General features: G+C 45.6%; 1 protein-coding gene across 2 annotated transcripts in view; it reads right to left on the bottom strand.

Moving 5' to 3' along the window:
* Positions 1-302: 302 nt before the first annotated feature.
* The window catches only part of LOC111159649 (ring finger protein 121), a 74,767-nt gene continuing 61,205 nt past the window's right edge, over positions 303-13,864 (bottom strand). Inside the window, exons 7-9 of one of the 2 annotated variants that reach the window (XM_022522204.1) lie at positions 2,905-3,038; positions 2,176-2,277; positions 303-589 (exon numbers count right to left, since the gene is read on the bottom strand). In XM_022522204.1, coding sequence (XP_022377912.1) covers positions 469-589; positions 2,176-2,277; positions 2,905-3,038 — 357 coding nt within the window. In that variant the 3' untranslated portion in view covers positions 303-468. Of the gene's footprint in view, positions 590-2,175; positions 2,288-2,904; positions 3,039-13,864 lie in introns of both variants that reach the window. The other variant, XM_022522205.1, reaches the window with a different exon arrangement.

Here is a 13,864-nt window from a genome sequence, read left to right as displayed (position 1 = left end):
ACCCCCCATCAGTGTGTATCTGTGGTACCAGGCAGAGCCCGTGGGCTCTCCCACACAGAGTGAACCAGGCTGGCGCCCCACAGAGGGAAGGAAGGGCGGGGGACAGGGGTGGGGCGGCTGAGACTCTCAGCCGGAGATGAGAAGGCTCCTTTAAATCAAAAATGTGGCTCTGCTCCCGCCCTGCTCAAACAAGGAAGGCAAGGCCCGGAAGAGTTGGGGGCAATTCCTATGCTCCACAATAAAAAAGGTTTTAAATATATTCATCAAAATAGTTTTCTTTTAAAAAGCCCCCACTGCTGACAGCCCCACTGGCTGGCTCTCCACCATCTCCCTCCCCAGCCCGGGCACAGCCAGAGGGGTACTGAGTGGCCCAAGTGCCCCTTCTGAGTCTTTCCCACCCAGGTCATCTTGGAGGGCAGGGAGGAGAGTGCCCTGAGGTCCATAGCAGGCGGATGCTCTTCTTCCTGACTATTCCAGGCCCAGGACATAGTTGATGCCTTGTACCAGGCCAATGATGACAGGCTGCCAGGCTACCAAATATCGAAGCCAATCCAGCAGTTGCCCGTACATGACGTGAGGCCTCTCCCAGCTGTCAGTGCGTTAAAGAGGCTATGTGTCAGAGCTGCTGAGGCTGGGCTCAGGGCTGGGTGAGAGGTTCTGCCTACACTCTCATCTGCTCCACAGAAATCAGCCTGCCTACAAAGAGAGGAAGCCCCCAACAGCCTCTCCATGTTAGAAGGAAGGGTTGAACCCAGAGATCGGGGGAAGGAGGTGAGAAGGGAAGGGTGAAGTGAAACTAAGCTCTCGAAGGCCAGCATGTGTAGAGAGCTTTCAATAACACCTTCTTAAAGATGGGCCTGTTGGTGTGAGAGCACACAGTCTGAGACTGCTGTAAATTCATCCATGCCAACGGCTGCAAGGACGTGGGCAGTGGGATAAGGTAACCTCAAGGGTTCTTGTAATGTCCCAAATGGTAGGTTTTGTAGGTCAAGGAAGGGGCCGAGTCTAGGGGCCAAGGCAGAAGGGAACATGGAGCAAGAGGCTAGTCACAGGGATAACCCTGGCAGAGGCTCTAAGGAATCCCCATGTACCACCAAACACCAGGCCCTACTGAGGCTGAGCAGCCCTAGAGAGGAGTTCCCTTCCTTTCACTTTTGAACTAAATTGCTGGGCAAGACAGAGAGTCTGGGAATCCAGCTCTGGGGAAAGCACAGATTAAACCTCATGACACTGCGGGGGAACCTTTCCAAAAGCATCAGAAAGAGCAGCCTGGCCCAGTCCCTGGGGACTGTGGGGAAGCCCCAAGCCTCAACCTCACCATGGGGTTACTTAACTGTTCTTGAACTAGACCCTAGAAGAACCAAGCAAGGAACCTTAAAGGGACATGCCAGAGCCTCTGGTTTGAGGGCTGTGGGAATGTGCTGGGAACTCAGTGGTCCCTGCCCAGCCTAGCTAGTGTCCAGGGGATAGGGAACCCTGCCACTCAGGGCAGCCAGGAGAAGGCAGGGAGAGACCTGGGCCGCGGGATCCCAAGGATAGTGAAGGGGGGACCAGAGCAGTGGCTGGGCAACTTCCAACAGACAGGTGATGAGGAGCAAGAGGAAGGTGAGGGAGCGCAGAATAGGGAGGGCCGGCAGGATACAGAGGAGTAGCTTAGAGGAGCAGTGGTCCCGTGCTGAAAGGGGATAGAACAGGGAGTCCCTCAGCCAGCCTTGTACCCTGTGGGCTCTGCACAGGCACACGGCCGGTCTGCAGCCCCACAGGTCACAGGTGAGGCACCACTCATTGGTTATGTAACCCTGAGTAGGTTTTCAACCTCTAAATCATTTCATTTTTAAAATGGAGGATAGTATTACTGATGTCATCAAGTCGCTAGAGAATGAAATGAGATAATATGGGCAGAGCACTTAACCCAGTGCCAGGCACAGAGGAAGCAAACAGTAAACGGGCTGCTACTGCTACCAATTTACCTTTGAGGGATCTAGAACTATGATGAGAATCTGAGCTGTAAGTCCTACCTTTTCCACCCCCAACTTCCCTCAATCACAAACTAAACAGAACAGTGGGTATGTACCAGGGTAGAGGGTGGAGTGAGGAGAAAGGGCCCCGGGAGGACCCAAATGCAGAGTGACGCTGGCCAGGACTTTCTTCCCATTGCCCATTCCCAAAGGATACGGGTTGCTGAACATCCTCTTGAGGTCTACCTTCTCTTTGCAGTAGGGACACGTCTGCTTCTTTCCCACAATGCACCAGCCACGGATGCAGAACTCGTGGAATCTGAGCACCACTGGTCAAGGGAAATGGTGGGCAGGCGGGATGGCACTCGAGCCCCATGCTCGTGGTCAAGGCACCCAAGCACAAGCTCTGGAGAAAAGTTCAAATCCTGCCTTCCTTTCTTTTTAGCTGTATAATCTTGGGCACATCCCTTCTCTCTGACCCTGCCTCCTCACACGTGAAGTGAGGATAATGATCTCCATCTTACAGGGTGTTTATGGGGGAAAACAGAGATAATACACGGCACAGAACGGGAGCTGAGCAAGCACAGGATACATACTAGAAATGTTATTCAGGAGGACTGGATTCTGACACCGAGGGAACCAGCTAGAGGATGCTCCAACCTCGGGGCAGTGAGTGCAGCTTTGGGCTCCTTTCTGATTCAGCCAGGCTATAAACTGTTTACAGAAGCGTGGCTCCCAGGTGTGGCAAAGAGGGAAGGAGACCACAGTTTCCACTCCAGGGTGTCAGCTTCCCTGGCAGAGAACATCTCCCAAATGTCTGGCCTCTAGTGACTCTCCCGCACTGAAAGGTCTAGAGAGCATGCCAGGGTCATGGCTGTCCCCTCCCCTTGACCGGAATGTGCATGTGACCGGAGAGATGAGGCCCAAGGGGCTCCAGGCAGGATACACGTGATTGCAAGACAGCCTGTATGTGTTCTCGATGATGCCCTCTTCACTGACATCCACAAAGATCTGTTGCCCACACACGGCACACACACTGTCCGAGAGGTGTTTGGTAGGCATGCCCGACTCGCTGTAGAACTGAGAGAGAACAACAGGAGGAAAAGACAGGAAAGGTGTGAGAATCAGCCCAAGTAGGATGATACCACAGAGGCCTATGTCTTCTGAAGAGGAGGCAAAGAGGGAGGGGGAGGCCCCACACTTACAGAACATCTTTGATATGCCAAATCGACCTCATCTTTGCTGGCTAGATGGGGAGAAAGGGACAGACCACAGATGGGTTGGGAAGTCAGATCTAACAGAGCCCTGGGCTGGTCAGCATCAGGGACAAGGAGATCAGGAGGTAGAAGGACTCAGGGCCGGTGATCAGGAGCTATGTCAGATAAGTCACTCTGTGGCCAGACTATGCTTTCAATGGAGACGGACAATATCTCTTCTCTAAAATTCAAAAACAGTCCGATATCTGGTGCAATGTGGGTTGGGGACAAGGGCATTCCCAAACACTTATGGCAGCAGCAAAAGAGGTCCAATCCTTTTGGATAGCATCTGGCATGACGTCTCAAACTGCCATGCCCTCTAACTGTTCATTAATGTCACTTCAAGTAGCTAAAGTAAAAATATCAAAAAAGCCTCATGTATACAGATATTCATTTAAGCACTATTTATAATTAAAGAAGTAAAGAGTTAAGCAATTCCCCCCAAAAGTTAAACAGAATTACCATATGACACAGCAAGTCCATCCTTACATATATTCCTCCAACTCAAGACAACAAAGACTAAACACACACTTGTAAGCCAATACTCGCAGAAGCATTATTCACAACATCCAAAAGGTGGAAACAACCCAAGTGTCCATTAAAAGGTAAGGAGATAAAACAAAACATGGTATATCCGCACAATGGAATATTATTCAGTCATAAAAATCATGAAGCTCTGATACACGCTACAACATGAACCTTGGCACGCATGCATGAACCTTGGAAACAGTAGGCTAAGTGAAATGTCCAACACCAAAGGACAAATATTATATGATTCCATTTGATATGATGAAATACCTACAATAGACAAATTCATAGAGACAAGGAGTAGGTTAGAGGTGGCCAGGGGCTGGAGGAAGGGAATGGGAGTTACTGTTTCATGGGCACAGAGCTTCTGCTTGGGGTGATGAAAAATCTTAGAAATAGTGGTGACAGTTGCACAACATTGTGAATGCAACTAATGCACTGAACTGTACATTTAAAAAATGGCTGGGGGGGGCACCTGGGTGGGTCAGTGGGTTCAAGCCTCTGCCTTTGGCTCAGGTTATTATCCCAGGGTCCTGGGATTGAGCCCCGCTCAGTGGGGAGCCTGCTTCCCCCGCTCTCTCTCTTCCTGCCTCTCTGCCTACTTGTGATCTCCGTCTGTCAAATAAATAAATAAAATCTTTAAAAAATAAAAATAAAAAATGGCTAGAGGTGCAGGGTGGCTCTGTTGTTAAGCGTCTGCCTTCGGCTCAGGTCGTGATCCCAGGGTCCTGGGATTAAGCCCCTCGTCGTCGGGCTCCCTGCTCAGCAGGAAGCCTGCTTCTCCCTCTCCAACTCCCCCTGCTTGTGTTCCCTCTCTTGCGGTCTCTCTCTGTCAAATAAATAAATAAAACCTGTAAAAAATGGTCAAAAGGGTGAATTTTAAGTTATATAATAGAAAAACCCATAAAATAATAAAAACAAGCAAAGAAATGGAAATAATCATGCTTGATCCAGAAAAGGAGAATGCCCAAATAAATTTGGTACACAGTCAAGGAACTCAACAGGCAGCGAGGCAACTGAAGCCGGAGATGTAACAGTCAGTGTCAAAAAGTAGGGTACAAAGCTGGAGGCACAACATGACTGGTATCATATGTAAAGATAAGCCCAAATCTATACAAACAGAAAAAGATCACAAGGAAATAGATCAGAATGTTCACACCAGGGATATTTTGATAGTAGGTTCATAGGTGATGTTTTTCTTTTGCCTACTTTTCTGCACTCAAATTTTCTTTAATGAATATATATTACTTTTAGATTAAAAATTATTTATTACCAGTTAATTATAACAAATAATCAATTCCATGCTCCAAAAAGAAATACCAAGTTTTGCACAATTTCCTTGTGGTTTATTGTTACATAACTATATAGCATTTTCCCCCTACCCCAAGAAGAAAAGACTTGAAATTTATTTGTTGACACTTTCTAAAGACCTGTTTTTTTTTTCTTTCCTTTGCCTTAAAAACTGTGGTTAAAAACACATAATATAGAATATACATCTTAACTACTTCTAAATGTATTGTTCATTAGTGCTTAGTATATTCATACTGTTGTGCAACTAATCTCCAGAACTTTTTTTTTTTTTTTTTTTAAAGATTTTTTTTATTTGTCAGAGAGGGTGAGTATATACAAGCAGGAAGAGAGGCAGGTGGAGAGAGAGGAGAAAGCAGGCTCCCTGCCAAGCAAGGAGCCCGATGCGGGACTCGATCCCAGGACCCCAGGACCATGACCTGAGCAGAAGGCAGTGGCTTACCCAACTGAGCCACCCAGGCGTCCCCTAATCTCCAGAACTTTTAAACATTCTGTAAGACTCTATAATAGATTGTGAAAAAGCTTTCTGCATTTGTTATTACAATCTCATCTGGACCTGTTAGGTAGATTTACTGCATCTAGCCTTTTTCTATTTCCTTAAACTTGAGTTTGCTCTCTTTTTTTCTTCTGTTTCCAAACACCTGTCTTTTTAAAAGCCAAAACCCTGAGGCTGGGTGAGAATGGACAGGGCACTCTGGTGCTGGGACAGGGAGTATGAGAGGGTGACACTAGCTGCCTGCCACTTCCACTCAACATGGAGGCTTCGCTTACTCCAAGATGCCCTTCTGAGGAACAGCCTCTCAGTCATCAGAACTGCTACCGGATCCCAAGAGTCCTCAAGGGTGGGAGGCAGAAATGCCACAGTGCCCCAAAAATCCATTACAGAGCTTCCTGCCTTCACACACACCTTACTCTCTTGTAAACCCATCTGAAGCAACTAAAGGTGAGCTTGAGTGGTTACCACGGAACACCAGAGCAGCCCTAATGGTGGGCGAACCAAAGCCCAGAAGAGGAAAGAGATAAGAGGTGACGTGAACCCAGACCCTCCGGACTCCTACCCAAATTCTATCCAAAGTGTCCTATAACATGTGCTGAATGTTAGCTGTAGAACAATCAGCTACTTAGCTCACTGAGAGCCAGTTACTTGAACGGTTCCGATTTATTTACTGAGAGTAAAAAAGGCAGTGGAAAAGGATAAGCTAAGGTCAGGGGGCAGGGCCAAACCTGTGGGAGTCCATTAACTGTGCAACTCTCAAAAGCCAGAATCTCAGGAATGTTAGTACTGGGGGTGGGGGAGCTCTGAGAAACACTTCCCCAGGGCTTGACAGGTGTATGGCTCTGAAAGGTGTTCCAGCCTAGAATTTCTAGGCATCATCAACTAAACAGAGAGACAAGAGACCAAGAGGTCTAGGTCCAGCTCGGCACTGAATCCTGGTACAATCGTGTAGCACAGAAACATGGCCACTCACTCTGGCCCACAGCACTGGCAACAAAAGAAATAGGAATATTCTGACTCAGGAGATGAGTTAGAGCTCTGAGGAAAAGCTTAACCTCAAATCACCCCAAAGTTCTCCCCCCCAGGACACAGAGGCAAAGGATGCATGATCAAAGGGAACTTGGATGCGGGTGAAGACAGAAGGAGGGATGTCCAGGAAAGGTTAGGCTCCTAGTTTCTGGAGATCTCCCCGCGAAGCTAATGTGGCAAGAGGCAGGCACAGTCAAATCTCACAGTGTTTCAACAAAGCCATCAGGTAAGCTGTCAAACCAGGAAGGCCCAGCACCCCCAGGGCTCATAGAAATCACACACGAGGAGACCATCAGGAGGCACTGGGGCTAAGCTGCATAAGATACAGTGAGGCAGTTTAACCTCAAGAGCAGGATCCCTCCACAGACTTAGCTCAAGGGGGACCTATGGTTTATCAGGATCAGACAGACCTAACTGCAGTCTTCTGTCACTTACTATCTAGATGAACCTGAGTAAGTCACCCAAATTCTTCCTTCCATCAAAATATACTGGGCACCTACTAAAGTACCAGGCACAGGACTAGGCCCTTGGGATATAATGCTGGAAAAGCAGAGACCCTTCTCTCCTTGTGGAACCTACAACTACAAGAGAATGACATTAAAAAAATAAATGTTTAGGGGCGCCTGGGTGGCTCAGTGGGTTAAAGCCTCTGCCTTCGGCTCAGGTCGTGATCTCAGGGTTCTGGGATCGAGCCCCACATCGGGCTCTCTGCTCAGCGGGGAGCCTGCTTCCTCCTCTCTCTCTGCCTGCCTCTCTGCCTACTTGTGATCTCTGTCTGTCAAATTAAAAAAAAAAAAAAATTTATAAATAAATAAATAAATAAATATTTAGAGAAAATAAGAACTACTTATTAAAAAGGCTAAAATAAGAATTATTTCAAAGACAGTAAAGGGCTAAGAAAGGGGTTCCTAACTAAGCCTACGTCACATGAGGAGGTTTCTTCGAGGGAGTGACATTTGAGGGTGAGAGGTAAAGGGCAGTGGGAGTTAGCGAGAAGGGCAGAAGAGGGAAGAGGCCCTGAGGCAGAAAGGAACCTGGTGTGCTTGAGAAACCGAAAGGAACCTTAGCTAAGGAACAATGACAATTCAAAAGCAGGAGATGCTGGAGACTGGGTCAGGGTGATGGTCTAGGCTAATTAATGGCAACAGAAATCTAGAGAAGTGGACAGACTGATAATTCTAAATAAACAGCTGAAGACTAAATAAAGTTCTGGTGCTGAGAAAAGTTCTGGATTAGAGGTCTAGACAGTCGTAGAAAAGGAAAAGGGGAATGCCTAGGTGAAGTGTAGAGAAGATGCCTTAGGTCTGCACTCAGAGGAACAATAACATTCAAGGGGAGGACAAATTAGCAGAAGAGACAGAAGGAAAAGCAGGACAGGGAAGCGTCACAAAAGCCAATGATGACTGCTGAGGTCAGAATTAGTGACACAGTCACTAGTGACTTGAGTAAAAGCCATTTCAGAAGAAGGGTTTGAGCTGAGCCAGATTAGAATAGGCTAAGGAGTATGCAGAAAGTGATCAAAAGGGGACAGGAGCTTTCTCTAAGTTTAGCTGTGAAGGACAGGAAATGGGTCAGTTGCTAGAGGAGAAAGTGGGTCAAAGAAAGGTTGATGTTTTTGAAAAAGAATACTTAAAAGGCAAAGAGCCCAACAGAGAGGGAGAAGTTGGAAGTCACGGATAAGAAAGGAAGTTCAATAGCATAATGGGTCCTGGAGAAGGAAAGAGGCTAGGGAATCCACAGTGCGGGCAGGGCTGGCTTGCGATGGAAGAAAGGATATTTTCTCCACTGTAACTGAAGGGAAGGAGAGATCGGTACAAATATGTGAGTAGAAAACCCAGCACAGAAACCTGCACGTAGCAGGAGATTAGGAAGTAAACAGGAGTTGCATTCCACACCACATCACAGACTGTGTGTGCCAGGAAAGCCCTGGGAGCACCTCCAGCTGGCCCCCTCTCTTGGCTGGTGAGGACACAGGAGCAGGAGGAGGAGGGGGAGAGCCTCGCTGGAAGTCAGAGAGGTGGTGCCTAGTCAGTTCAAGCAGATGATTTCAGAAATAACTTGATGAAAAAGGGAATAAAATACTATTTCTCAGGGTTACAGTAGATGAGATTCCATGTCACAGAGTGGTCTGAGATGACTTCAGACAACAGATGGCATCTGAGAGAGAAATGGCATCTGCTCGCGATTTAGGATTTGTCTGTTCTATGTCTTGCTCTGTGTGTTGCATATGATGAAGATACAAAGAAATCCTACAGAGTCTCTGTGCTCCAGGTGATTATAGATATAAAATATGTAGCTTTCTAGTATAGTAGTACTGTACAAAAGGTATACTTGATAAATGTTAGCTACTGTCGTCATCCTCTAGTAAGTACTGTGGGCCAGACTACTCTGTAGAGTACTTTCCCTCATGCCTTTGTTCCTTACAACACTTCATGTCTGGTAGTAATATTACAGCTGAGAAAACAAGATCAGAGAGGTAAAGTAAATTGCTCGTGAGTACACAGCTAATTAAAAATAGGTTAGAATTTGAAACCAGGTTCATCTGACTCTAACCCCCTAGCTCTTCCCACTACTTCAGAAGAGATGAATGGGCAGCTAATCCTGTCCTAATGTTATCTGGGGATAGAACTTACTTAGAAGAAAGAAAAGTGTGAGGCAGGACACATGGCCCAATGGAGCAGAAACGGTGTGCCACTACCCTGTCTGCCCAACAGCCCTCTCTGAGGGGAGGGCCCCAGAAAACAGGCTTATTTTGCAATCCTGTCTTCTACCCCCATTCCAACATGAATGGGAACTATAATGACTGGCTGTCACAAGCTTATGACCTCACAGTGACCAGCTGGAAAAAAACAAACACCATCCAAGGTTCCCTTGACTCAAGAAGAGTTACTTTAGTTCATATTACAATTTCTCCATGTGAGGCAAAACAGCTGTCATATAGAATAAACAGAGTAGTATAGAATAATGAAGAGGAATTGAGAATATGTGTTAATACAATTGTAAGTCTCATCATTTCATTTCAGGAACCCTGAAATTAATTAACCACAGATCTTAGTAGGTCAAACCACTCTTGGAGGGGGACCAAGAGATGAATCAGACCTACTTCCCCACCTAGTAGGTGGAACAGCTCCAAAATCAACTATAACTCTCTGGGATCGGAGCTATGATCACAGATCGTACAAAATACAATGAAAAACACCTGGGACTAAAAATGTGGCAGATACACACAATGGGATTCTTTTCTCCTAACAGGCTACGTGCACGCACACACACAGACACACATGCACAAAGAGATTATTTATTTAGCACCCCCTCCTTTTTAAAGTAGTCTCCACGCCCAGAGAGGAGCTTAACACGGAGCTTGAACTCATGACCCCAAGATCAAGACCCAAGCCAAGATCAAGAGTCAGACATTTAACTGACTGAGCCACCAAGGTGCCCCTATTTATAGCCCTTTTAAATTGAGCTATACAATGGAATATTATTCAGTCCGAAAAAAGAAGGAAATTCTGACACCTGCTACAACATGGGTGGACATTGAAGACATTATGCTGAGTGAGATAAGCAGGTCACAAGGGACACGTATTGTATGAGCCCATTTGCATGAGGTACCTAGACAGGTCAAATTTAAAGAGGCAGAAAACAGAATGGTTGTTTCCAGGGGTTGGGGGGCAAGGGATTGTGGAGTTATTATTTAAGGGGTACAAAGCTTCAATTTGCAAAATGAAGAGTTCTAGGGATGGATGTGGTGATGGTTGCAGAACACTGTAAACGTATTTAATGCCACTAAACCAGACATAAAAATGGTTAAGATGGTAAATTTTATATGTGGTTTACCACAATTAAAAAAAAAAATGACTAGGGTTGCTACATGGAAGTGAGCAGTGGTGGAGCTAGTAAAAGGCTACATTGGTCATACCCAGCACATTGTGAAAGGTTGCTAAGTTAGTATTGCTTGAATAAATGAAAGAGTGAGATGGCTAACAAATGCATGGAAGGCTGGAGTGTCTTGGCTCCCTCAAACTACCATCCCCAAACCACTGATCAGGTTCTGGATTCAAGGCCAGGGATGTTCTTGAAATTCAGGTTGCCGTGGCTCAGGGACCCAGGTGCTCCTAGGCAGACCATAGTGCACTTGACCAAAGACTAGGACAGAAATAGGAGTGTCCTGGAATTCTCAGGTTATAAAGAACTGTAAAGGCAGTACAGTGTATCCTTTTATCCCAAGTTGGAGTCCCTTCCCCCACATTCCTGCCGAGCCTAACCTAACCTGTGGGCATCGTGAGCCCCCGCAGAACAGCTGCACTAAATTTCTGCATCATTCGCTGTGGGAAAAAAAGAATTAATGAACTCCTGTTGACCCATTCAGCACTGTCACAAGCCATCCCAGTGTTCCTACAGCCTGCTTCCTGCCCCAGAAATGGGGGCCTGGGGAAACAGCAAACTGTAAGAGTGGGGATCAGCAAGGTCGTATTCTGTTGGGACAGGAGCTGGATAGAGCGGCTCCTATGAACGGGATACCCATTCTCAATGTCAATTATCTAGGAAAGAGGTGGATCTTTGTAGAGACACCACGATTCAGAAGACTGGCCTGAGTTAAAGGCCTATTTTTTTTTTTTAGTCAGAACACAGGCTCTAGGTCTAGACATCTGGAGGACAGTGACGGTCTAGATGTGGCTTCCAGGTGATACATGCCAAGATGGCACCTGCTACACAGAGGTAGGCTGAGAGCTGGATGGGGTAGGGTCTGAAAGCCTGGGAAAGCAGGTACCCTGCTATGTCAGATTAACTTCATTCAAGTACTCATGTCTATTTACCTTTAATAAAGTTCAATGTGATTGCTTGATCCTTGAGTTCCTGTGCTACTAAGAGGTATAGAGAGGTATGTGGATTCATCTTTGGGTCAGACTATTATAGAAAAAGCATCAGGTGTTGGAGGTAACTACTGAGACCTCACAGAAGGAAGGACAATATGAGGGGTCAAGAGCTGGTGTCTGAGGCACTCTTGAATAAGAAATTCTCCCAGCAGCTCTCTTGAGGATACTGAAATTTATCATTATTAGGGAATTATCATAATAAGGACTATCATTTGTAATCAATGGAACACCCAATAATCCTTCCCAAGAGCATGGAAAGAAGTCCAGCTCAAATCCCATTTTTGGGAAGCCAATGTAATGATTCCATCTTCTACAGGAGAAGCTAACTAGGGGATCGATTCTGAGCTCAGTTCCATTTAGACTGAAGAGGGTTCTGTATATTGGTTATTATTGACCCACCTAAGGGGATTAAGGCTACACTTAAATTGGCAGCTGATAATAACTTCGAGATAAAAGTGGCAACACCCTGGGAAAATCAGAGAATTGGCCCTTAAAAACAGAATGAGAAGAAAAAGAAATCACAAGAGGGTAAAGGACAGGATACTGGCAAGAGTTATTTTGAAGACTTCAGGAAAAGTTGTTGTTGAAAGTGAAGATAATAATTAGGAAGTCGAGTATCTGGAAATCTCTTCTGGGCAGTGAAGTGGTTAAAGGAAAAGCCGAAGTCTATACCTGTATATATATACGAAGTGTATATATATACAGATAAGAGACCATGAAATGTGCCTAAACACAAGACAGTTGTTCAAACAGTAATCTAATGACCCAGTACACTTTGTTTTCCTTTTAATCCATTACAGAAGAAATAAAAATAGTCCCATGACACCAGGAAACTAAGTCCTAGGTCTAAACTGTACTTGATGAAAGTCATCAAAGGCGATGGTTGAGGATTCTGTTTAACCTGGATTCCCCAAAGCCTACCAGTCCATAGCACAAATGAGACCGTGTAGCACTGATGTAAAAATGCGCCCAGCAAATATCCTACCACCTGCAATATTGCCTTGAACTCACCAACAGTTCCCAAGGGACCCCATACAAAGTCAGCACCAATCCTTTCCTGTGCTTTGAAATTGGTCTCCACTGGTACCTGCTGCCTAAAGACCAGGACTGCTATGTGGCTGCCCCAAGAGAACCTACTTCCCTGACATTCTTTTAAGGTTTCTCTGTGAACTACCAAACCTCAAGTTGTAAGAACTTCTGAAGGACTTTCAGAGCTCTTGCATCAGACAGAGACACACGAATTTCAGCACAGAACTGGAGAAATGACCGTTAAACTTGGAAATATTCCTTCTTGGGGTGCGGTCTTCTATGGGCTGACATTGAGATGAGGAGTACTTCTGTGTTGTTCACTTAATTTAAAAGAGCATGCATTACTTTTATAAGCAGCGAAACAACAAAAACACATTTCTATTTTGAAAAAAAGAAATAGGAATATTGACTTGGGTTTCTTAAGACTGGCTGTTACTTTACCCACATTTTGAGCCTGAAGAAACTCTTCCTGGTCTCCACCTTATAGCATTTTCTATCTCAGTGAAAGTATACCAGCCAAGGAGTGGCTCGAGTTACACACTGTCAGCTTTGATACGTACTTTCCTTCTATCTTCAGAACCAATCTATATTCAAGTCCTACCCAAGTCCTACCAAAATACTTCTCAAATAGCTCGCCTCTCTCCCTTCACACCATCTCTCCCCTAACCCAAGCTACTTTCATCTTGCCCAGACTACTACAACTGCCTCTTAGTCTTCACGGGTCACTCTAAGCTGTGGACCCCTAATCTGTTCTCAACCCAGGAGCCAGAATGATCCTTTTAAAGTGCAAATCTGAAGATGTCATTTTCTATCTTAGCCTCCCAGGATTTTTAGCATAAAAACCACAATCTTTCACTTGGCTTTCAAGGTTTTTTCTAGTCTAGCCTCTTACTTCTCCAGACATTTCCATCCTTACAACTGCACTAGCTTTAGTTCCTCCAAATGGTAGCCCTTTCTCTCACTACAGGACTCTTATCTACACATGCACTTTGCTCTATCTGCCACCCACATCACTTCCCACGTCATCTAGTTAATTCCGACATATCTCAACAGTCACCTCTTTAGGGAAGCCATCTCTGGGCCCCAGAGGAGGTCAAATGCCCTTACTGCATTTGTTCACAGCACTGTGGAGCTTTCCTTCATAGTTTTTATAAATGTTATAATTTTGTATTTATTTGTGTGTTTTGTTACTTTCATACCCATCCCTGTCACTAGGGCATAAACTCCATCTGTGCAAGAACCATGTACCCTCTGTAATTCCAGCACAAACCTAGTGCCCAGGCACATCAGAGGCATTAAATATCTATTGAATGTTAACTTCCTGAATGATAAAGTGGTTCTTTCCTAGAATGGCCCTAAAGTTAAAAATTCCAGGGTATATCT

The sequence above is a fragment of the Enhydra lutris genome, unplaced genomic scaffold (assembly GCF_002288905.1).
Source record: "Enhydra lutris kenyoni isolate GAN:26980312 unplaced genomic scaffold, ASM228890v2 scaffoldscaffold68, whole genome shotgun sequence".
NCBI lineage: Eukaryota > Metazoa > Chordata > Mammalia > Carnivora > Mustelidae > Enhydra > Enhydra lutris.
Note: the sequence above shows the minus strand (reverse complement) of the source record. Positions and strands in the feature narration are given on the sequence as shown.